The 22,956-nt window shown below is 39.7% G+C and overlaps 1 protein-coding gene across 1 annotated transcript; it reads right to left on the bottom strand.

The window, feature by feature from the left end:
* Positions 1–5,494: 5,494 nt before the first annotated feature.
* On the bottom strand, positions 5,495–22,729 carry FBXL3 (F-box and leucine rich repeat protein 3). Its single transcript, XM_030036256.2, has 5 exons — positions 22,555–22,729; positions 18,433–18,796; positions 15,651–15,773; positions 11,901–12,072; positions 5,495–7,422 (listed from the first exon to the last, which is right to left on the bottom strand). The coding sequence occupies exons 2-5, from the start codon at positions 18,793–18,795 to the stop codon at positions 6,779–6,781; spliced, it is 1,302 nt and encodes a 433-aa protein (XP_029892116.1). The 5' UTR covers position 18,796; positions 22,555–22,729; the 3' UTR covers positions 5,495–6,778.
* Between the last annotated feature and the right edge of the window lie 227 nt (positions 22,730–22,956).

Here is a 22,956-nt window from a genome sequence, read left to right as displayed (position 1 = left end):
CTCAACCTCAAAACCAGTGTCTAAAGCTCTGAAGGGGAAGTAGGGTCATGGAACCAAGCCAGTAGAAGCCCCAAAAGCTGCTGCTTTAGTATTTGCTAAAAAGCTTGTAGCATTGATGCACGTAGAGACCTTTCAGAGCCGGTGGTGGGGTAAGTTATGCTCCCTCATAGTAGAGCAGGTCTCTGCTCAGCCTGACAGTGCTGTTCGTTCACTGTACAGTACTTCCTTGTCTTCATATGGGACCCAGGGAGCCTGCACACCAAAGTCATTCTTTTCTCCTAATAGTTTCCCCTAATAAGTATTTTGTGATGCATAGAAGAGCCTTCCAGAACTGGAAATGCCAAATCCAGGAATACACAGCTAATGGTAGCTGAATCCCACATATCAAAGCTGCCTTGTGCAGCTCCTAACAATCAAAAAGATGGGTGTTTGTGGACCATTAATACTTAAAGAGATTATACAACAGCTTGACACAGCTGATGTTGCAGAGGTAAAACCTTCATGATTATTAAAGAACTTGATCAAAAATAGTAGATGTCTATATGAAAGAAGTAATCACTTTTCAAATGTAACTTCAAGGTTCTGTCAGTACCAGTTTATAATATCCTGGGCTTTTTGTACCTAAATAACAGCCCTTCTCACTTTTCCTATTTCCTGTACAGTCTGCTTAATTTAGCATGTTTTACTCTAACCGTAATACTCTGGATGGTACAGGGAGCTGCTTCAAGGAGAAACAGCTACATCCTAGCATGTATTAGTTGCAAGTTAGAGGATAGTAAATTAGCAGCAAAAAAAAAAAAAGATGAAGACAACTGGACAGGTACTTGTCAAGGATACTGCATCCCTTCCAGGCAGAAGCAGAAAGAAGCGGCTGTATCTGAGACAGAATCTGTGAGTGTATTCAGCAGTAGGTCACACTGACAATCATTTGATGATTCTTTTATGCAGCCACGTGTGTATGCAAGTCTGTTTCGCACTTTGAACTCTATCCTCAGTTTAAAGGTACTGATTATCAATGTAGGAGTTGCCCTTTTTTTAACATACTTGAATTTCTTCTGAGGCCAGTATTTATTCCTTCTGGGCACAAGTGCTGGGGAGAGAGCCCCTCACTTTTTTTGCTTCTCTCAGTTTGGGAGTTTTTGTTCAGAACCTTAAAAGCCAACTGTTCAGACTGAATGCACAGCTGGGTGGAAATAAACCTCCACCAGCTCAAACTGCAATTCTGGAAGAGGTGCAGTAGTTGAAGTTGACTAACTACTGCACCAGAAGTAGTTTCACTAGCACTTAGACTGAAGTTAGCGAGTGCAGTGCTCTGTTGTAGGCAGAATCCAGAATCCTTGAGTTAGGCATATCGTGTTAGATCCAAAAATAACACTGAGGTGATGAATAGGCTACTTCTGTGAAGTTTAGACAAGCCCAGAACAGATCCATAAAGATGACACTTTTGTCACTTAAAAAGCAAATGTTTGTGACATCCAACAGCTTCTGTACACCTGATGAGCTGCTGTTGTTTGTGCCTGAAAACCACCTATTTAGCTCAAGCAGTTGAGGTGGATGTCTTCCTGCTGAAAAAGTCACACAGGGGAGTAGGTATAATAGGATCACACCTAACATTTCACTCACAACCAGCTGGTATTAGCACTTAGTTGCCTGACAGTAGGAACCAGGGGACTGTCCTAATTGCTGGGCTCAAGGATAAGCTCCTGCTTTCTCATTTACCTGTCTCCAGTGAGTGTGTCATTGAGTCATTACTCATGCTTTGCATACAGGAGTTACTGGTCACTTAGACTGTGCATGGTTCTGCTCCCTGCTTTTATACATGTTGCACTTAAGGGTAAAAATATGTGATCATTCTGTAATACAAAAATTTCAATGTCTGCACAGTGGTCTTGTGCAAAACTGCTCAATTTTTATACCACTGAGCTGCTTGGGGTTGTAATCCACACTTCACTCCAGGAGGGTTCTCAAGCAAGGGAGGTCCTGACTTGTCGTACATCAAGGTCAAACAGAGCATGCAGCTCCTGTTCCCTGAAGGACCATGCAATGAAAATAGCTGGTACAAACACTTTCTGCCTTCCCCTCACAGATGTCCTGGATTAGGAGAGCTGCTGCCTTCAGTACCATAACTGAGGATGGTGTCAGTGATGCTGAGGTTCTTCTGGTTTTGAAGTCACCACAACTCACAACTAGGGAATAACTTGAAAAGCAGAGCAGGCTTCTGCTCTTCCACTTACAGCAGAGTCTAAATTCTAAGTCTAAAGCATAAAAACCCGCACCATAGGGTGCTGATTGCAAATTAGCAAAATTAGATAGTAAAAATAGACCTTACCAGCCATCCAGAGAATATCCTCTTTTCAGTCTAGGGAACACTAATAGAAAGAAAAGCATCATCTCCCATGTCACATCACACTTAAAATTTAGTATTAATGGTAGACTCAAGTCTGTGGGGTTCCGTGGTTAAAAACTATTATTATGAATGAGACTTCTGTAAGGAATTTTCCAGCTGATACCATACCATCTAATTTAATGCTGCAGGCCGTGGGAGAAGGGACTGTTCTAAAGCCTGCCTCTTTCCCACAACATTAAGGGTGTTACAGAGTGCAGGGAATAGCTTTTGGGTGCCTGAGCCTCCGAGGGAAGAAAGGAGCCAGCGGTCAGGTAGGTCTGCAGGACTTCCAGCCCAGATACTCTGTTACTGTCAGAGATTTCAGCAACAGGATTAGGAAATCAACCCTTTTCCTCCCACCCTCAAGCCTTTGTTTGGGGGAGGGTTCAAGGGTGGCATTTTATCTCTTAAATCTTGCTCCTTGGGGATAAACCAGCAAAACTGGTATGATGCTACATCCAGCAAAGTTCTTGCCTTACTAATGTTTAAATCAGGTTTTGAGATCCAGGCTGCTTGATTACCAGTTCATTGATTTAAGTCTGGATTGCACATTTATCTTACATCCATAAATGACCATACAACAGATAAAGTACAATACAAGGAATCACAAGAATCTTTCTCCTTACTCATATAACAAATCATGACAGCTGATCTTTGTGCAGGATCATCCTGAAATGGGAAACTATGAGTTTTCTGTCATCCTGCAAGTCTGGGAGGAACAGATACTTTCCTCTGAAAGGTCTGAAGCTGTCCCAGTTCCTCAGCATTTTGCGAGAAAATGCCATCTTACAAAAGCACAAGTGCAAGACAGAGCAGACGGCACACCACAGTCTCTGTTTCAAAGCACATGAACTACAACAGCCAGCAGCGGATGTGATCCTATAAGAAAAACCTAACAAAAAAGATAAAAGATGAACATCCGGAACATCTAAGGTTAATTGTGGTTTCACTGTCCTAGTTTTGATATTATTAAACTTTAATCATATCTCCAAGGAACTTGTTTCTACAGCACCTGTATTTTAGGAAAATGAATTTACAGTTTGTAGTCCGAACTACAGACACTGAAGTTCTGAGTCCCTTTAAGATTTCACAAATTTCCTCATTAATCAATGCTCCAGTTTTAGATACAGCAGCAGCACTTATTTTTACCATTCCATGTGCAACCAACTAGACCAGCCAGAGATGAAGACAGATCTCTCTAAAGTCATGTAACAAAGTTTAGGTTTTAGTCACGCCTACACTCCAAATATAAAGAAGAGGCCCAGTTGACCCCTGCTTTAAATTCACAGGGAATTGATTTGACACACATCAAAATTTTAACAATTGGAATATATATAGCTGATTTATACCTATGTAGTTAGATCAGTTTGCATAGTATTAGTGAAAGTTTCTGACTTAAAAATCCCTAAAAAACTCACTTAAGTTCACAAGTTTGTAGCTTTAGGTAAACTGCAGGAGTTAGTTAATGTAAACAGCTGCTCTTCAATCACTCACCTTTTCACTTTTAATATAACATCTCATGGTAAACTAGCATTAATGGTCAGGATCACCCCAGCTGTTTGGCATCAACAGCTTTCAAGGGTAATTTTATATCCAAAAAAAATGAAGTGATGAAGCACTTGTGTCCAGAGGTAAGATTTGTGACTGCACACATTAACAACTCCTACCCAAAACTGGACAACGAAGCCAATGCTGGATTATCCTGTTATGAAAACTGAAGAAATAAAGGTGAACCCAGGGAAAATTATTTTATACAGCTGTAAGACACCCATGTTCATGCTTCTAGTGAACTTCATGACAGTCTGTGGTATTCTTGTCACTACTTGTGTCATGGATTTTTATTTATTATTATTCATTTGTTCCAACATGTGTAGAAGGCAAAATAAGAATTTTACAAGATTCGCTAAAAAGGAGCATTGTAGGTTTTCCTGAAGCTACTTAGAATATAGGCTTGCCTGGGAAGTTTGTTTTATAGCTGGACTATTTGAGCCAAGGATGCTGTAATTGGTTTGATGTATAAAAACTGCTGACCTTCAGTGGAAGAGAGAGACAACTGCTTTCAAGTGGTTTTCTTACCCTTGAACATTTTGATAACTGTTACAACCCTGTGTCGCATCTGTGAAGGCCTTTTTGAAGTCTATGCAATAAAACAGAGACCTTCTCAGAAAAGGCCAGCCACTTACCTTGCTGGGGAAGCAGTTCCACTACAACTAAGCATAAAGCCTTCAGCTGCTAACATGTTCCCCACCTCAGGATCTGATGGAGGTCTCTCTGCGAGAAGCCGAACGCTGGGCTTCAAAGATACGAATTCCAGAAGTGAGGGAACTCGGATATCTAGGCTGTGTCTCACCTTTCAGTTATTCCCACTACCGCAGTAGTATGCAACAGACCAACTTACCTTGCCAACAGCAGGACACCAGCAGTCAAGGCCCAAAGAGGTTTTAGCTGTGTTACTAATGAGATTACTTCACACATTAATTTAGTGAAAACATGTCCTCTTCCCCACATCAGTAGTGTTACTCCACCTTTATCATGCAGGCAATTCCAAAAGTCAGAATATAAAAAACAGTGAGCTTTTTTACTTTTACAGACTAAATATATTGACACCTTTTATACAAATAAAAGCAAATTATAGTATTACATTAATTTAACAAATTCTAATACAAAAACTGCGTATTTCATAAAATGTGATTTTTAAATCAAAGGTCTACAGAAACATACAACTCCCCTACAAAGATGTCCAGTCTGCCGAGCAGTGTTTGCTCAAAATATAGTTATGAACTTAAATGCGCTCATAAGTGTATTACACTTGAACTATACGTCTGGATAAACATTACTGAACTCAGAAATGAAGAAAATCTACCGATTACCAGAACTAGCTGTACAGCCCAAATGAGAAGCAGCCACCAGCTACGTTCAGTACAGCCCACAGCTGGGGCGGCTTTGCCTTGCTGGTGGCTGACCACACCTCAAACACACTCAGCAGTCACCGGAATACTTTAGTGTTACCAATCAATAATGTAAAAGAGAAAATATCGTAACTGTTGGCGGTAAGAAATGAAGTCACAAGCCACATCCAGAACACAGGCAATACATTGCCTACACCACTTACAGACTAAAATCTTTCTTTAATGAAACCGATTTACCAAGTATTCAAAACAAATTTTTGCCTATTGCTCTACTTCACGCAAGTTCACTGCTTTTAGGTGTTTAAATATTATGAAATGATTGAACTAGCTGAATTAAAGGTATACAAAATGATCATCTATCAAACATTCACTTTATACATAAACATTTCTGAAACAGATTTACAGTATACAATTAGTTTATACAGCCTAAGCAACTGTTACAATGTCATTTCTTGCCAATTGAAAGCAGACAAAAGGTCTTAAGATTTTTGTTAAAAGGTTCTTGGTCACCGTTCAAATTTTAACTTTCTTGTCTCACACTGTTCATCACGTCATCACATTTTAACACTGCAGGGTTCGTTTAATAAACTATACATTATTCCATCTAACCGTATGCTGCAAAACTGGTTAATGTGCAAGAAAAGCTCATTAACTCCGATGTGTTTTTAAATACAATGTATCTACATTTTTCCCCAGAATGCTTTCGCTTCCTGAGCTAGACATAAAATACCTTAAAACAGGTTTAGACACAGATCTGAGACCCCATAAGCAAACTACGTTAAAATGCATAGAGGGGAAAAAAATCCACACCACTTTTGGTAGCTTGCACTACTATTTGTTTGCACTCTAAATACATTTTAGATGGATCTAATAATCTGTTGAATAAGGTAGCAAACTTAACATTTTAATTATCTAAACTATATTATTGTGTATTGCTCTTGCCTTTTATGACTTTCATATAAAAGAATGTGTATATTTCACAACCTACTAAATGCTCCTTACAATCTTAATCCTGTCATCTAGGTGACTGGATTTAGAAATACTATACTCTGCAACAGAAGCGTGCAATTTTGGTGGGGTTTTGTTTGTTTTTTAAGATCAAATCTGATCGTGTTCAATACTAGCATCTAAATCAAAGAAGGACAGCATATTAAAACTGGTATTCTGCAGGTACATTTCAGTATTTTAAATACATTTTTTATTTCCATAGAAGTTTGAGGTCACTGTCAATGAAAAAGAACAAATCTAAGACAGAAAACAGATTTTTGTTTGGATGAGAAAGGATTTTGGAGCTATCCATGATTTCTATTTTTGAATCTGGATTTCATAAATCATTTTTGAATGAAAAATTAATTTTCTAATGAAACAATGAAGTAACTTACAGTAAAAACTATAGTATCATATAAGCTTATACAGTAAATTGCAATATGGTAAGCTTGGGTTTAAGGTGCTATTCCATCTGCCCTGAAGTCTTTTAAGGACTTTACCATGTGGGCATCATGTCCGGGAACCAGACTCTACCGAGATGCTTTGAAACTTCCCAATGAATCTGCTCTAAGCTGTATTTCTGATCAGGAATCAAAACTTCCTCCATAATAGAAAGCTGAGAGAGACGACCACCACACATCTTCACAAACTCAACAAAGGCACTGCAAGAGACTTCACATTCTCCTAGGCCAACGGCTGACAGATACTTGCAACGTTCCGCAATACGGATCAGCTCCTCATCAAGTGGCCGCAATCCGTTGGCGCACACCACCAGTTCAACTAACCGAGGACACGTCATCCCAACACGGCCAAGTACGTCTTTGCTTACCGATCTTCCAAAGTAAAGGTGAGTGACAGGTATTTCATAACGAAAGAACGGGTCAAACTCTTCTTCGTACAAGAAAAAGTACATTACTAAATTTACTTTAGGAGAATGCTTGATGAAAGCGTCCCAGCTGCTCTTCTGAATTGTGTGGAACTGAGTCTGTCCAGGATTTTCACTGACAACATCAATGCGCAAGTGTTCTAACCTGACATGTTTTTCAGAAGACAAAGCAAGCAGAAGCTCATCACTCAGCAGGTGGTAGTTCAGTGCCAATTCACGTAAACCATGGCACTGGTCAGCCACGCAAAGGATACCTGGGAAAAGAGAACATTATGAAAGGGGTTACACAGATAAATATACTAATAACCAAACAAGAAACATATGAGTGAATTTGTTTATGTACGAAGAGGGTGCAAAGACCACTTATTTCAACATGCAAGCAAGACCTAACATCAAAACAAAATCATACTGGACAACCAAAACATGAATCTTTTCCACATAAGCATGGTCTTCTGACTTCTTTGTGCCTACACGGTAAGATGCACATACACTATGTGACTACATCACTATTTTGCTAGGGAAACATAAAGAAGTTAACATGTTGCATTGTGTACTTTCCCATGGGGGTTGATTCTCCTGTGACAAATATATAAATACCATACTCTGACTGTTCTGCCCGGTTGTAGGACCACATATACTCAAATTCATTTTTGTAAGAGGGGCTTACTCATAATAAAAGTATTTCCCTAGCCTGCTCTAGAAGAACTGCTGTCCCGCTCTGTGGCTGACAAAGCAGCCATGACTGAAATCTGTCACCTGAGGAAAGCAAACCTAAAACGAATGCTAGATTTTAACTAAATTCCAAAGTCGCTGCTGTCAGTATTTGTTCTTTCTAGCAAAGTATTTAAATTTGGAAAAGCAACAGCAAAAAACAGGGAAAACTCTAAAAATTGGGAGCATTAATTCCTAGAACAGTAATTTTCAGACTCTAATGAATCAATATAATCTGCTGCTCATGGAAGACAAAGACATTAACAAAAAGAATTCAGTTCAGTCTATAAGGTTTCCACTCATCCTATTTGCAGATATAAGCAATGGTACCACACTAGTAACAGTACTTAAAAAAAAAAAAAAAAATAGCATACAGCTTTCTGCATTTCATGTGGCCCAGAAAACTGTGAAATTCAGGATATGGTCTTTCCATTAATATAGGAGATGAGAACACAGCATTTAATATGCAGCTAAAAAACCTGAGCTCAATACCCTATAGCTTTGAAGCAATGGGAAGAAATATAGAAAGACAGTGGTTATTTTAAGGTGCAGTTATTAAACTCAAAAGAGAAGCCTACACTGAGCCTAAAAACACTTCCTTAAGAAAAATTACTGTAAAAATATTGCATCAATATATACACTAAAAAAGTATGTATTTTCCACCTCAGGATCTGCAAGAACACATCCATCAGAAGCTCTTCTAACTATATCAAATACTGTCATTTCAAATATAAAAAGTTCGTTAGATGAATAAAAAAAGCAGAATTTAGGTAAACAGAATTTTAACCCAACTCTTCTTGCAACTATTTCCTATAGAAACAGTTTATCTGTGTAAGCACACTCATTATTTCATTTGGGGGGAGGGGATGGGATCCAAGATGAAGTGAAAATCCAGGGGGGGGGTTTTGTTTGTTTTTTTGTTTTGGTTTGGTTTTTTTTGTTTTGTTTTGTTTTGTTTTTTTAAAGATTGGACTACAAAATTTGAACAAGTAAGTATAACTACAAACGTTTGTGTACCTTCAAAACATTCCAGAGATCATTTCCTGTCCATAAATCATAACAAACAGTTATTCTCACAGCAATACTCCTGCAAGAGCTACTACAACCACTCCATTTAAGCAGACCCAGGTGTGCTGCTTCCTAACACCTAGGTCTGTCGACACATGAAATATTTTAAACAGCGTTTCAAAATTCAGATACATTGTCTCATCACTACAGTTTCAGAAAACAACTTGCTACAAATTTAGCATCCAAACCAGCTTGTGCAGACTGCCATCCTTCAACAAATTACCTTTGTTAACTTTAAGGGTACCTTATTGACTAGTGCAATGCAAAAAGGGAAGAACTGGGGTTCAACTTGCTGCGATCTTTTATGGGTCTAGGACTGGATATCCACATTCCATACTGTCAGTGAAATTATGTATCCTGCATATAGAACTGACAATGAATACACTGTAGATAGTTACTGGACGGCCTGCCTGGAGCCCACGCAAGTGGTACGTTCACAGAACATCCCTAGGCGCTGCCTAAACCTTTCTGTCACCAAGGGGTAAATCGCTCTGGTGTCATACAGCACAGATTCGCATCAAAAAAATCCCTTTACTAAACTGCTGATGCAGACACACCCTACATTCAACTCTTGTCCCCTACCCCCCCACTCAGAGAAGCAACCCTTCTATCCCCAAAGCAGAGCAGAAACGCAACCCTTACAGAAATGCTTTCAGTTCCCTCTGTTCCAATAGCTAATATTTCAGGTAATAAACAACAGCACATTGATGTGGATTTAAAAATAACCATTATTTTGTTTTACAAGGTACTGTTGCAGTTCTAATGCAAGTTAAAGTTCAGAGGGGAAAAAGGAAGCAGAAGAAACTTCAGATATGCTCACAAAGATTAGAAATACACCACTGCCTTTATTTCTCCAGCCCAAACCCAAACATGCCTCTTTATCTTTGTACAGTAACTTAGGGATTATTCAGAGCACCCTTTGGAAGCAATTCACAGTTTGATATCAATCTTTTTCCTTCATTCCTGCAGCAGTGAAGTCTCTCTTGCACTACTTGCATTACTGTTCTCAGTCCTTCACTAACAGATTTCTTAAGAACTTACCTAGTAATGAACATTACACCCTGCCTCCCTGCCAGAACCGCAATTTGAAGGCATGTTACACCATTTTAAGTGCATCTATAAGTAATTAGTTTTGCATAACTCATGGCCCCTTTGGTTCAATTAAAGTTTTTCCACACTTATAGCAGCCTGTTAATTGTAATATTCCCATTAGAAAAAAAATACAGGTAAGTCTCAGTACTCAGTTTCTCATTTTCCTTCAAGACTGTCATTTTTGCAGCCTGCCTGCTCTGAAGCCAACTATCCACATACCAGGTCCTTTCTTTTGTTCCACTTTTTTTCTCCATCTCTAGGCTCACCCATACCTGAATTAAGCCATCAAATTCTTCTGCTCTTTGCTTAGCACTCTCTTGTTTTGTCACTAATGCATCTGATCCCATTCTATTCACCTCTGCTCCATGAAGGACAACTGTAGTTGTGCTCCTTGTTCCTTAAACAGGCATTGCCATTTCTTACCCATTGTTCCTTCAATTTAAAACATCGTACAAGATATATCAAACAGAATACAACAGTCAAACAACTTCATAAACTCACGCCCCTCTCCCAAATTACCAAGTGTATGATGTTCCATAAAACCTAGCAAGGATTAGCCACAAGCCAGCAAAGTCTGCCAGAGCTGACAGGTTGCTCTTGGATCCAAGTCCAAGGAAATTACTCTCTTTGCCTAGCTACAAATTACTGCTGGAGCCTATGCCTCCTGAAAGACATATTATGCCTCCTGTGCTTCTCAGACACAAGGGTTCTCAAACAAAATTTTAAGTCAGAAAAACCAGTCACTCAAGCTAATTTAAACAACCCCCTATCTACGATTACAAAGCTTTGAAGGAAATAACATTCCAGTTAACACGCTGGTGAACACTTTGCTGGACAAATCTGCTACAAACCAAACCTGCATTTTCAGGACTTCTTTATACAAAGAAGTTTTGTTCGAGAGCTATACCTGCAAGAGGTATTAAGTTTGCATTTTGTTTGATATCACTATAGCAACATGCCCTCTGCTACGGTATCATTTTCACCACATATTAGGAGTCCTGCTGGTGAATTTTACATACAATATACCTAATATTTACAGTTGCAGTATATTTGCATGAAGAAAGTTATGGCGATGACAGTAGTTTCTACTTGTCCTCAGAAAAGGAATTTAACTAAGTTGCCAGCATCTCACTTAAAACTCCTCTTCCATTTCTCGGTGAAAAACTGTAAGTGTTAAGTTGATGGGCTGTGAATCAATCTTAAACTTGCTGTGCATTGCATAAGTCTTCCACAAACGTTAATATTATGAATCTCAACAATCTTAAGTGATTTCATTCTGATACTAGCTGGCTTCATTCTTAATACAAACACACTTAGAGTGTTAATGAAGTACATTTGGTAATGGCAGAAGTTCTGCACAGCTCAATCTCATCTCCCCTCTCCAGCAAAAATTAAACTGCTTTCTTTCAGAATTACTAAACCAGCATCTCCATAATCCATGACATTGCAACACTCAAAACCCATAGATAATGAACTGCAGAAAAGGAACTCACATCACAAAAAGCTTAACTGTACTGGAATACTTACATAGTCATTGCAGAACTAGTGCACTATCAAGTCAATACATACTCTTTTAAGTTCTACAAAAGGTTAGTTATTTGTCCAGAACAGACATGCACTATTTTATTATTAGCCCAGTAGTCACTCTGCAAGTGGTAGGATGGACGGACTGACTGACAACCAGTTGAATTAGTATTTTATTCAGTGACAGTTGCTGTAGATACCACATTCATCCTCACTCTCATCCCACCCTCATTTTTTCAGGGGTTTACTAGTTTCAGACAGAATTTAATGCATACATTAAAAAAAACCCCAAACAAACAAAAAAAGCCCCAAACCAACAAAAAACAGAGTAGCTTACCAGCTGGAGAAACATGAGGACAACTGCTCATTTTCAACAGTTTGAGTGTGTCACTGTTGTTAGCCACTAGCACTTTGAGAGATGGATCATCTACTGGTGTATCATCAATCTTAAGCGAAGAGAGGGATTTGGAGTTTACAAACACCACTGTCAGTGCAGAAATAAAGTGAGACTGGGAAAAAAAAAAGTTTAAATGAAACAGTAGTATCTGAAATAAAAATCTCAATGGTTTTACACTGTTCACAGCAGTCCTAGTTTTCTTTTACTTATTGACAGCATTTGCTGAAAAAGCATTCTTTTAAATTATGCAATATCAAAATTAATACTAAAATTGACATATTTGTAAGCAGAGGAAGTATAATCATTTTTTGCTATCAATCTATGTATTTGGCAAATCAGAATGTCTAACATTAAACAAATCAAGAACCTGACCCAGGACAATCCACTACACAAACTTAAATCTATAGGAAGAGCACAAGCAAAGAGAATGCCTAGAGGCCCTAATTTTGAGGGTAATTTGCAAGTTGCACTCTAAAAGAACCATCTTCTGGAACAGGAATTCCCACATGGTGAGTTGTGCTGCATTGGCGAGAGGCAAACACAGTCAAGAGTGGAAACCCTGTACTGTTAAGATGTGTCCAAAGCCAAATAATACTACTCCCTGTCTACCGTCCACACAGAGTATTTAGGGTTTGAACAGATTTGTCTTGGAATGCTAACTGGAGTGGTCCAAATGGAGCCAAGGAGCAGGTGATCAATTAATTACTGATTAAGGAGCATAGATAATGGCAGTCCATTGCTCAAGGTTGCTCCTCAGCATTTTTATGTAACCATGGAAACTTACCAGTAAAGACAGAGCCCAGGACACCTTAACTTGAGAAACACACACTAAGGAGCAGATAGAGCCGTGCTTGTATGAAGGAAGTGAATAATTAGCTTATCTTCACAATTTCTTAAAAGATTGACTAAATAGAAGACTTAAAAAAAAGTACTTCCTCCATGCACTACATTAAATATCCCATAAAATTACCTGCTACTTTGATTTCAATACTGTTTTACTCTGAGCCACATGCACATGTAGAATCCTGAATAGTTATATGAGAGAAGACCTGACAACAGTATTTGCCCAATCTTAGGTGACATAAGATTGGTTTTGCTAAAACTCACACACAATTAGATTTAGAGCAGGAATTAATATTTTTATAACTGTCAGTCAGTTCACGCAAATGGAAGCAAAGTTCAAATCAGAAGCATTAGGCATTTTGGCTTTAGGGACCGCTCCCAACTATACTGACAATACACTGATTATATATGTCACGTACTAAAGACAAGGTGCTTTAATAGTATTTCCACTCTGTATTTCAAAAGTGTTAGTGTTACATTCTAAATACAGAAAATAAAAATGCCATCTCCTTCACTAAGAAGGCTGTAAAATAGAAAGGCAAAGAGTTAACCATGTTTACAAAAACAGGTAACTTGAACGTGTAGTTTGAAAAGCTAACAGAAGACAGGCAGTATCCCAAAATGTAAAAGCTGGGAATTTAATGTCTTTTGAATATTGACACATATGTAGCCTACAGTATGATTCTTTAAAAGATTTATGTAGAATGTGCTCATTGAAAGGACTAGGCAACACAACACTAAATGTGATTTACAAGTATTTGGCAGACGTCTCATTATTTGAAATCAGAAGAGCGCCAGTGAAGATAATGCAAAGTAGTTCAGACTTCCTATACAGTCTGATTAAAAAAAAAAATTAAAAAATTGTGTAGTGTTAACCATTTTTCAGATCCATTCATCTTTGCCTGCTTCTCATCCAATGGGCCTGGTACTAACAGCTTCCCCTAAGAACTTATTCATGGTCCAATTCTCTTCTTTAAAAATCATTGCTGCTGGTAACATGTGCCAGTGACAATATTATTGGAGTGGTAAATATCAAAAGGCAAATTATGCCTAGAGTTGATTTTGGCTCATTTTGAATATAGTTTTAAAAGGCCACATGTGAACCTGTTAGGAACAAAAAAACAGAAGCCTGTATTTTAGAAGCATTGAAGCTGAGTAAGACCATAGCATGAATGACTACAAATAATTATTCAGCAAGCTGAACAGGACCATAACATACCCTTCCAGTGAAAACTAAGCAATAGAGCTAAACCAGCATTCAGATTAAGAAATTATACAATATGCAAGAGCTGAAAGGACAAAGTATTGCTAACACACTAAGCCTGTGGAGTGTTTTCACTACATTCAGGTTTTCTTAGTCACAGCTCAAAGTACATGGAAAAATGAAAAAACCCCATACAAAAGCTAATTAAAGATCTGGAAAATCTTTGAAAAATAAGGATTAAAAATACATATTCAGGAGGACTACATGACGTGGCTGTGATCACTGCCAAGGACAATAATTGATAATCCTTCTGTAGCTAACCTTGCTTAAACCCTATAGCCTACTTCCTTTCCTGAGGCTGTCCCTTCTTCCTTGTCCTTGTTGCCATCATCAGCAATGACATCACTGAGATCCAGCTAATAGGCTAGCTGTATCTGGCCCTTCACATACATTTGGACTGGATTCAAGAACTGCGGCTGCAAGACATCCAAGATGTCCCTGCCATAGAACAAGCAGCCCAGGTTACCCCAACCACTCTCCTACTCCTCAGCAACAGTACATTTGTACCTCGCTAGCAGGAATTCTTGTTTAGAAGCACATATAAGAGATTTGCTGTGTTCTAGATTAGCTGTCTTCTAAATAAATCTAATTTTTGGTAAACATGCAAGGTAAAAATCTGACAGATAATTCCAGAAATACAGAGCACTTTACCTCAGAATCCGACAATCGACTGCGTAACATGAAGTATTGAAAATCATGATCATATTGCTTTCTAAAGAGAGCTCAGTGATAATATAATCCCTACAGCAAGTCCACATGGATAAAACTCTACCACTCATGCAATTATAATTGTCTCCTAAACATCTCCCACAGTCTCACAGTACAATTACACAGACACAAATCATCTAGCCTCCTGACTTGCATCATGTTGCTCAGTATTACATTGAGGTCAATAGACAGGAGGACTTGGAAGAACAAGGTCAGGACTAAGTTCTCACATGATGCAGAGAATGAGTGAAACTTTAGTTAGCCATCTGTCCTGGGTTCAGCTGGGATAGAGTTAATTTTTACAGGAACCTGGGAGGTGGGGGGGCATAGCCGGGGCAGCTGACCTGAACTAGCCAAGGAGCTATTCCATACCATGTGACATCATGCTCAGTATATACATGGGGAGTGGGCCGGGGGGAGGGGGCGCCTGCTCTCGACTTTCGGTGGGGGAAGTGGCGGAGCGTCGGGTCCCGGGTGGTGAGCAGTTGCACTGTGCATCACTCTTTTCTGTATACTCTTTCATTAGTACCGTCGTTGTTGTTGTAACTTTTTTTGCGTTGTCCCAGTAAACTGCCCTTATCCCAACCCTCGAGGTTCCAGTTTTTTTTCTTTTCTCTCCTCCGTCTCCCCCCTATCCCACCGGAGGGGGGCGGGAGGAGTGAGCGAGCGGCTGCGTGGTCCTTTGTTACCGGCTGGGCTGAAACCACGACACCATCTTAGTACAACATCTCAGTTCCTCCCTTTAATAGAGCCCAGTAATAAAGTTTTCCTTACCAAAGATTCTTATTCTTACAATAAAACCTTTCATAAATTATAGAGATACTGTATGAACCACTGCAATATTTTGCTATACAAAAATATACATATTAAAATACCTTTGGTAAATCCATGAAGCTTGGCCGGGCAGTTGAAATTAGCCCAAGTGTTTTCAGAGAGCAATTCACAAGCTGTGATAAAATATCACAAGCTGCTTCTGCAGATTCCTTGCTACTGTCCACCTTAAAACAAAACAGATTTATTGTTCAGAAAACACTGAATCAAACACACTCTTTACAAAAAAGCAGAGTAGAGTAGATTTACTTCAATGGTTTTTTTCACTTTACCTTCTGAAATGTGATGTCAAAAAAACCCACAAAACACCTCATTGGGAATCCATCAATGTCATTCTTTTCCCCTCCAAAATACATATCAAAATTCCAAGATAATTTGCTATAAATTTACCACTCTTCTAAACACTTTGGTAAAATTCTGCATCATAGAATCATATAGAATGGTTTGGGTGGGAAGGGACCTTTAAAGGTCATCTAGTTCCAACCCCCCTGCCATGGGCAGGGACACCTTCCACTAGACCAGGTTGCTCGAAGCCCCATCCAACCCGGCCTTGAACACTTCCAGGGATGGGGCATCCACAACCTCTCTGGGCAACCTGTTCCAGCGCCTCATCACCCTCACAGTGAAGAACTTCTTCCTTACATTTAATCTGAATCTACCCTCCTTCAGTTTAAAGCCACTACCCCTTGTCCTATAGCTACATGCCCATTTAGCATGGTGAGGGGTCAGCTAAACAGTTTCTTCCAAGATATTCAAACCACATAAAGTAATAAGCAAGTGGAGGTTCATTTGGGTCCAGAGCCTACCTCACTTCCTCTTTATATTCTTCCTTATCAAAATGCAGGAATTCTATAAATCCTTTACTGTGTGAAAAGCTGCTTCCTTTTACGGTGACTCAGCTTATAACAGAGCTGCTGGAGAGTTAAGTGCACTATCATATGTACCTATATGACTGGGCCTTCATCATTAATATCACAACAGATATGCAATAGATACTCTGAAAAAAAATCTTCATTAGTCCACTTGTTACACAACCGAATCACTTAATGTGCCTCCAGTGGAATTTCCCCCAACACTCAGATGTGCCTTCTGAATAACCTCTTATATACAGTAGGCATGACAGCTTTGCAAACCTACAGAACAGTAAAAAGCTCGATCACAATATCAATTTTAAGTCTACCATAAACCATGCTACCTTGTCAGCAACTGATCTATGTCCAATGAATGTTCATTTTCTGCTTGAACACAAGCTGAAAAAAACTCCATTTTCAACAATCCAATCTTTCTTTGCCTACAAAAAAAAATCCTCAAGTTTTCAGCCTTGGCAGAGTAACAGTCACTGTTATATCCAATTCTTTGTGATTATTCTTGCTACTTAGTATTTCCTGCGATCTAGTGTTGATTCTGCAACACTAAAGGACAAGTGAAGCGACACGTTCAAGAAATGATGTGGGTATCACCCTCCCAATGAAGGGCATCCGAAATCCTTCAAAAACACTTGGTGCAAAGCAACATAGACAGGAGATAGACACTGGAAGGTCATTCCAATACTGCTATAAATTTTCTTTATTTGGACACTGATAAAAACCCTGCAAACCTTGTGATAACAGTTTGTAGCTGGTATTGCATCAAGCAATAGCAATACACGTGACAAGGCAGAGGTGCCCCAGCTACCCGCACACTGATCATTCCTACATTAAAACTGCCAGATTTCAGAATCAAACAACTAGTACGTCCACCTTGCTGCATAAGTTACTTCCTTTCCAAATTTGTCACACAGCTGATGCATATGCAGCCATGACTGCTTCACAGCATCCTTCCAAAACACAGTGATATGTAGGCCAATGTTAAAGGTTTTCATCTGCTGAAAATAATTCCATGATGTTAACAAAGCCAATTCTCACCAAATGGTATTTGTCTCAGCCACGCACAATCAGTAGATATACCATCCTGTGCAAATACCATGTATTTTTTCAGTTAACTGAAACACAGCTGTGCTGAGGAGGTGCCATACACAGACAGTCCCATACAATTTAGTACTAAAACTGCTAGTTGCTTACTAGTAGTACTGAAGTCTCTCTCTATGCGTTAGATGTTTTCTGACCGTGAATATTAGATCCAACTCTCTAGAGGATGTGAAACGGGGAAATGCTCACTTTATGCATCCTGATCAAGCTTAATTCTGAGGCAGATACCCACATGTAGAGTAGTATCAGAACTGAACTATTTCTGCCCTCTCATTGAGGCAGAATTTTAAGCAGCTAAGATGCTACAAGAAAGAAAAAAAAACAAACCACCAAACAAAAAAATCCCCAGGCAATGAAAAGGTATGTTCAGAACTGTTATTCCAAGTTTTGGTCCTGAAAACATACCCAAATAAACAAATGAATTGGGAGGTAACCTCCATGTCTGCATGCTCATTTAGAGAACCCATTTCTTCAGTATACTACGCCTGAAAACAAGGCCCACCACACTGAGAGCTGTTGTACTTCTTTTTAAATAACTGACAATCCTAATCACAAAAATAACATCGTAAGTCTTTCGTAACATTTTGTGATGTTCTTTAATTTTCAGCATGTTAAAATGTTTTGATCACAATTGTCCATTAGCACTTATCATCAGTATTTCAATTACTGACAATTAAATCATACTTCTCATGCTGTGATATTTATATAGATGAACCATCAAAGCTGTCTCAAAAGTATCAGAGATATTTCCTTAAAATATTCTGAATGAAAAAAAAGAGAAAGAAAGAAAAATAACTAAGTTTAACAGATGCTTTTATTTTTATAAAATTACTTTTTAAAAGCCTATAAAATACACTACCTTGAAGCTTACATACTGCAGGTGATTGGAATGCCTCTTTATTATTTGCTTGATTAGTTCAGGATGCGTAGCCCTCAAGTAAGACGTAGCTGGTTGATTCAGTTCAAACTCAAAACACCTCCAGAGATCAGGCATATGAAACACTTGGTTCCAGCTTCTGCAGACCTGCGATGCATGAGCACGATCCAGAAGGGGCAAGTACTGAAACACCTGCAGGATAATGTCTTGAAGCAGGTTTGCCCAGTCAGGACTCTGCACAACTATGGTTTTCTCATCTATAACCTTGTGTCTCTTGGATTCTTTCTCAGTTGTCTCTTCAGATGAACTGCTGTTGGCCTCATTCGTTTTCCTTCCTCGTTTCATTCTATAAAAATATATTAAAAAAATTCTATATATTTTGTAAATGTAACAGAGCTGAAAAGAACAGTATTAATAGAAAACTGTGGAGGTGAAAAAGCACGTTTTCTGTAACCACACTTTTGCAGGAGTGTGTGCCCCCTGCTCCCCCCAAAGGAAAAAACCCAATTAACAATGAGTTTGAAGTGGTAGTCTAAAAATAACATTACCATCTAAACAGATATCTTTAATATTACTTCTTTAATCATTAACAGTGCCAATCCATTTGTAACAGCCAATCTCCTTCAGTGTTTCACTTTTGTTTTGGGAACACTTTGAACCTAATTTGTTTTACTATTTTGTTCATTATCGCTCTACTTTCCTACTGATGGAAAGATATTCTTCTGAACAATTTTGTGAACACTGACATTCATATTGCTGCCCCAGTCCTATTCACCAGAAACAACATTTGAAACTGTGGAAGGCAAAAGGCAGGCAAGAAAGTAAATAGTGAGCGTATGCATGTTTGCAGGTATTGCATCTTGCAGATGTTGTATCTGGCCAATTAATTTTTATTCCCAGACAGGAAGAACATTTACTTTCTTTTTACTTATTTAAAAAAAGGTTACTTCAATATGCTTCTATTTTAAATCAGTATCCTTAAAAATATATTTCATCAAGAACACTGGTGTGCTTTCATCTTTCCAACTAACTAGTAAATAGGGATTATGAAAGATTTTCAGTAACAGTCTGGAAGTTTCAACCCGCAAAAAAAGTCAGCAAACTTTCTTCAAAATCATATTAAATTCAGCAAGTCTGAGGCAAAAGGTTGTCTCATTCTCAGTAGCACATACTTCTTCCACAGCGGTCTCACTTACAAAAGTTCTACCTTATATTACACTATTAAAGAGGAAAAAAACTTCACCACTACATAAATCTGAAATAAATCTAGCTTTGGGTTTTGATCAAAGCATGTTCTTTTGTACATGCCAGCTTACAACTGAACTTAGCATCCAATCATTTATTTTTAAAAGCCTCAGTGCAATGCACATCATGTCCTAAAGAACGATGAATGAGACCTCACGCTAAACTACAATACTCAACTGTAGTCTCTAAAAAGCTAAGAGAATCCAGGGCTGTCGTGGGCTTGATACATACAAACACCCCCCAGCCCCCGTGATTTCTACAAGATAAGCATGGACTTTGTACAAAGTGAAATAATTCTGATTTAACATTCAAGTACAATTACACATACAAGATTATCATATGCCCAGTTCATTTGGGATCTGCACAATTAACTTTCCCTGCTATGTACCACAAGTAAGTAAAAGCTTAGAAGTCTTTTTTAAAACAAAGTGTAATATCCTAGATATACAAGTGAAAAATTATACTGTTTATCATCCAATGCATCATAGAATATTTTCTCAAAGCCAGCATCTCCTTAACTATCTTTGAAACACTTTAATCCTACCTACTCACAAGACAATAGCAAGCTGTCACTTAAGGTCTGAAGCTATTCATAAAATGATGCAAACAAACCTGAACATACTGTCATGAAAGACTGATAGAATTTGCCTTGATTTTTTCAACTTCATTTTTTAATCCCAGTAGCACTGGGGGCAATCATTAGATGAAAACAACAAAAATCTCTCCTTGCTCCCTGAGAACTGTTTACTGTGATTCACAGCTCATGACTATGAGACTACGCAAAACATGACTCCTGTGCTAAAACAAGTTTTCCACCTGAGAGAGAGTTCTGTTGCTGAGCCACTAACTTCACTGGTATAGAAGGAAAGCAAGAAAACTGAATAGTGACTTAGAACCATCTGCAACTAACAAAAAGATGGAGGAACTGGATTTTGCAACTGTGAAAACCGAATAATTAAACTTAATAACTAATCAAGAATTAGATTAGCAAATTCACTGCAAACCTGTCATGTCTGTGTTTGAGATAACTGCTAAGCATAGTCCAAGCATATTACTTGTAACAAGCTAGTCTGAAATGCAATACTCCTTTAAATTTTACGCTAAGTTGTGGGGTACTATCCCAAGTTTTTATAGACAGCAAATGAAGAAGAGACAATACGGCCATCACTAGAGCTATACTGATGATGAATTTCAGGTCACAGTCTCCCCAGGAAAATAAGATGCTATGTGTTCTAAGTGCCATAGCTTGAAAAGTAGGGGATGGGAAAAGACATTTCCAAACAACTTTTTTGTTACTGACATCTCAGATGCTCCTGTAATTGAAAAGAGGAAGTAATCATAAGTTTTCAAAAATATTTCCTTGTGGCACTTTTTTAAAACAGAAAAACGTATCTAAGCTCAAGACTAAAAAATCCAATTTTAAGAATCAGATGACTGTTTTGTCACCTAGCTTCTAATTAATTTGTTCATCTAATTTTTGTCATCTTGTTTCAGAATTTAAAGTATTGGAATAGCTTTTTAAAAACATAACTGGTTTCAACCTCTTCACATGCCTAACAATAAAATAAATACAAGATCAAAAGAATGCAGATTTGCCTACAGAAGTTTGCAGAGTCATCTAAAAATTATTTATAAAAAAATAAGGCCACTCATGAGAGTAAACCTTTCTGCAAATTTAATATAGCGACAGGCAAATGCAATTAGGCAGTTCAGTTCACTTTGATTTATGTATCTGATAGCATAAAGACCTAACCATTTTAAACCCAAAGCCAACAGAAATAACTTTTCAGCGAGAAAGACACTGATGCAAAATTCCATGGTAGCATACTACTGCATGGATACAATCTATTTTTCAAACAATGATTGCTTATCGCCTCTTACAATGCTTGAGCCATCAATCTTGCTTTTAACTCTCTCTGGCATACTCAGGACATGCTTATCACTGATCAGTTTTTCCAAACTGCTGCTATAATCAACTTTGCTTTAAAATCGAAGACCTTGACAGAAAGGGGGGGAAAAATACGCAACTGTACCAGGACAGAAAGATGGGTGAAATCAGGATGCCTGACTCCTTAAGATTTTTCCAAGCAAATTTCCCAACCTATTGTAACAACTTGTTTCTGAACTCAGTGTTCTGAACTCCGCATCTGGGCGCAACCCACGCTACCTTCTTGCAATAGTCACGTTCGACCATAATCGCATAGTTCAGTCACCGAGGAGGAGGAGGAGGAGCAAAGCACATGCTTAATATTGTTTTTATTACTGAGTGAGGTGCAGACAGAACACAATGGCAGTTAAAAACAAAACAAAACAACTGTGGACGGCTGTTTACATCTTGCTGATAACGCTTGCCCATGAACAAGCCTAACTGAGCTCGCTGCGGTGTTTCACCGCTGAAGTAAGGCTGTTCTGGAAACAGGAGGAGGAGTGCGTGCGCTAACGGGGGGAACGGACTGAAAGAGGGGGCGACCCAGACGCAAACCTAACCCCTCACCGCCGCGAACGACTTGCTCCGCTAAAAATCATGCGAGACGTACCACTTATTACTGCTATCAGGAGAAGGCTGCGAGGCAGCGATACTCTACGAATACCGGGGGTAGGTTTCAAGCCCCGCTGCTCCCGGAGAAGCTTCCCCTCAGGGTCGGCTCCTTCGGGCCCGGGCCCGGCCCGGGGCGCGGCGCCGCCGATTTCTGACGGACGGCGGGCGGACGCTCCGCGCCCGGGCAGGGCCCCAAGCCCTGCCGCCCCCACTGCTGGCCCGCCCGCCCGCCCGCCTCCTCCCCGCACCGGCAGCGCGGCCGGGGTCCCCGGGAAGGTCCTGCTGCGCCGCCGCCGCCCACCCCCTTCCAGCCCCTTCACCTGCCGCCTCCCTGCTGCGCTTCGCATTAACCGGGACTCGGGCCGCGCTGGCGCCTCCGCTCCGGCCACATCGGCTCCCTCCACCGAAGCCGACCCCAGCGCCTCCTCCGCCCGGCTGTAGCTCTGCTGCCCGTCCCGTCCCGTCCCGCCCGCGATCGCCGCTTCTCTCCTTCCCTCCCTCTCTGTTTACTTCCCAGCAGCGGAAGCGACGCAAACCAGCCAAAATGGCGGCGGGCGGGCTGCGAGGCGGCGCCTCCCCTCACGACCCCCCCCCCCGGCGCTGACGGGCGGTTGCCCGCCGTGGCGGCCGCCCTGCCGCCGCTCACGGGGACGGCGGGGGCCGGTCCCGCTGAGGGCAGCGGCTGCTGGCGGCCGGCCGGCCGGCTCGTCCTCCCGCCCTCT

Source organism: Aquila chrysaetos, chromosome 14 (assembly GCF_900496995.4).
Source record: "Aquila chrysaetos chrysaetos chromosome 14, bAquChr1.4, whole genome shotgun sequence".
In the NCBI taxonomy this organism is placed as follows: Eukaryota; Metazoa; Chordata; class Aves; order Accipitriformes; family Accipitridae; genus Aquila; species Aquila chrysaetos.
The sequence above is the reverse complement of the archived record's forward strand: the minus strand, read 5'-3'. Positions and strand labels throughout refer to the sequence as shown.

What these genes read in the sequence shown, in the direction of transcription:
- FBXL3 (XM_030036256.2), bottom strand. Translation starts at nt 18,795, where the DNA reads ATGAAACGAGGAAGGAAAACGAATGAGGCCAACAGCAGTTCATCTGAA. An exon ending in TGCAGTATGTAAGCTTCAAG is followed by an intron (nt 15,774 to 18,432) that starts GTAGTGTATTTT and finishes TTTTGTTTTAAG; the next exon opens with GTGGACAGTAGCAAGGAATC. An exon ending in TCCTCATGTTTCTCCAGCTG is followed by an intron (nt 7,423 to 11,900) that starts GTAAGCTACTCT and finishes CTCTTTTCCCAG; the next exon opens with GTATCCTTTGCGTGGCTGAC.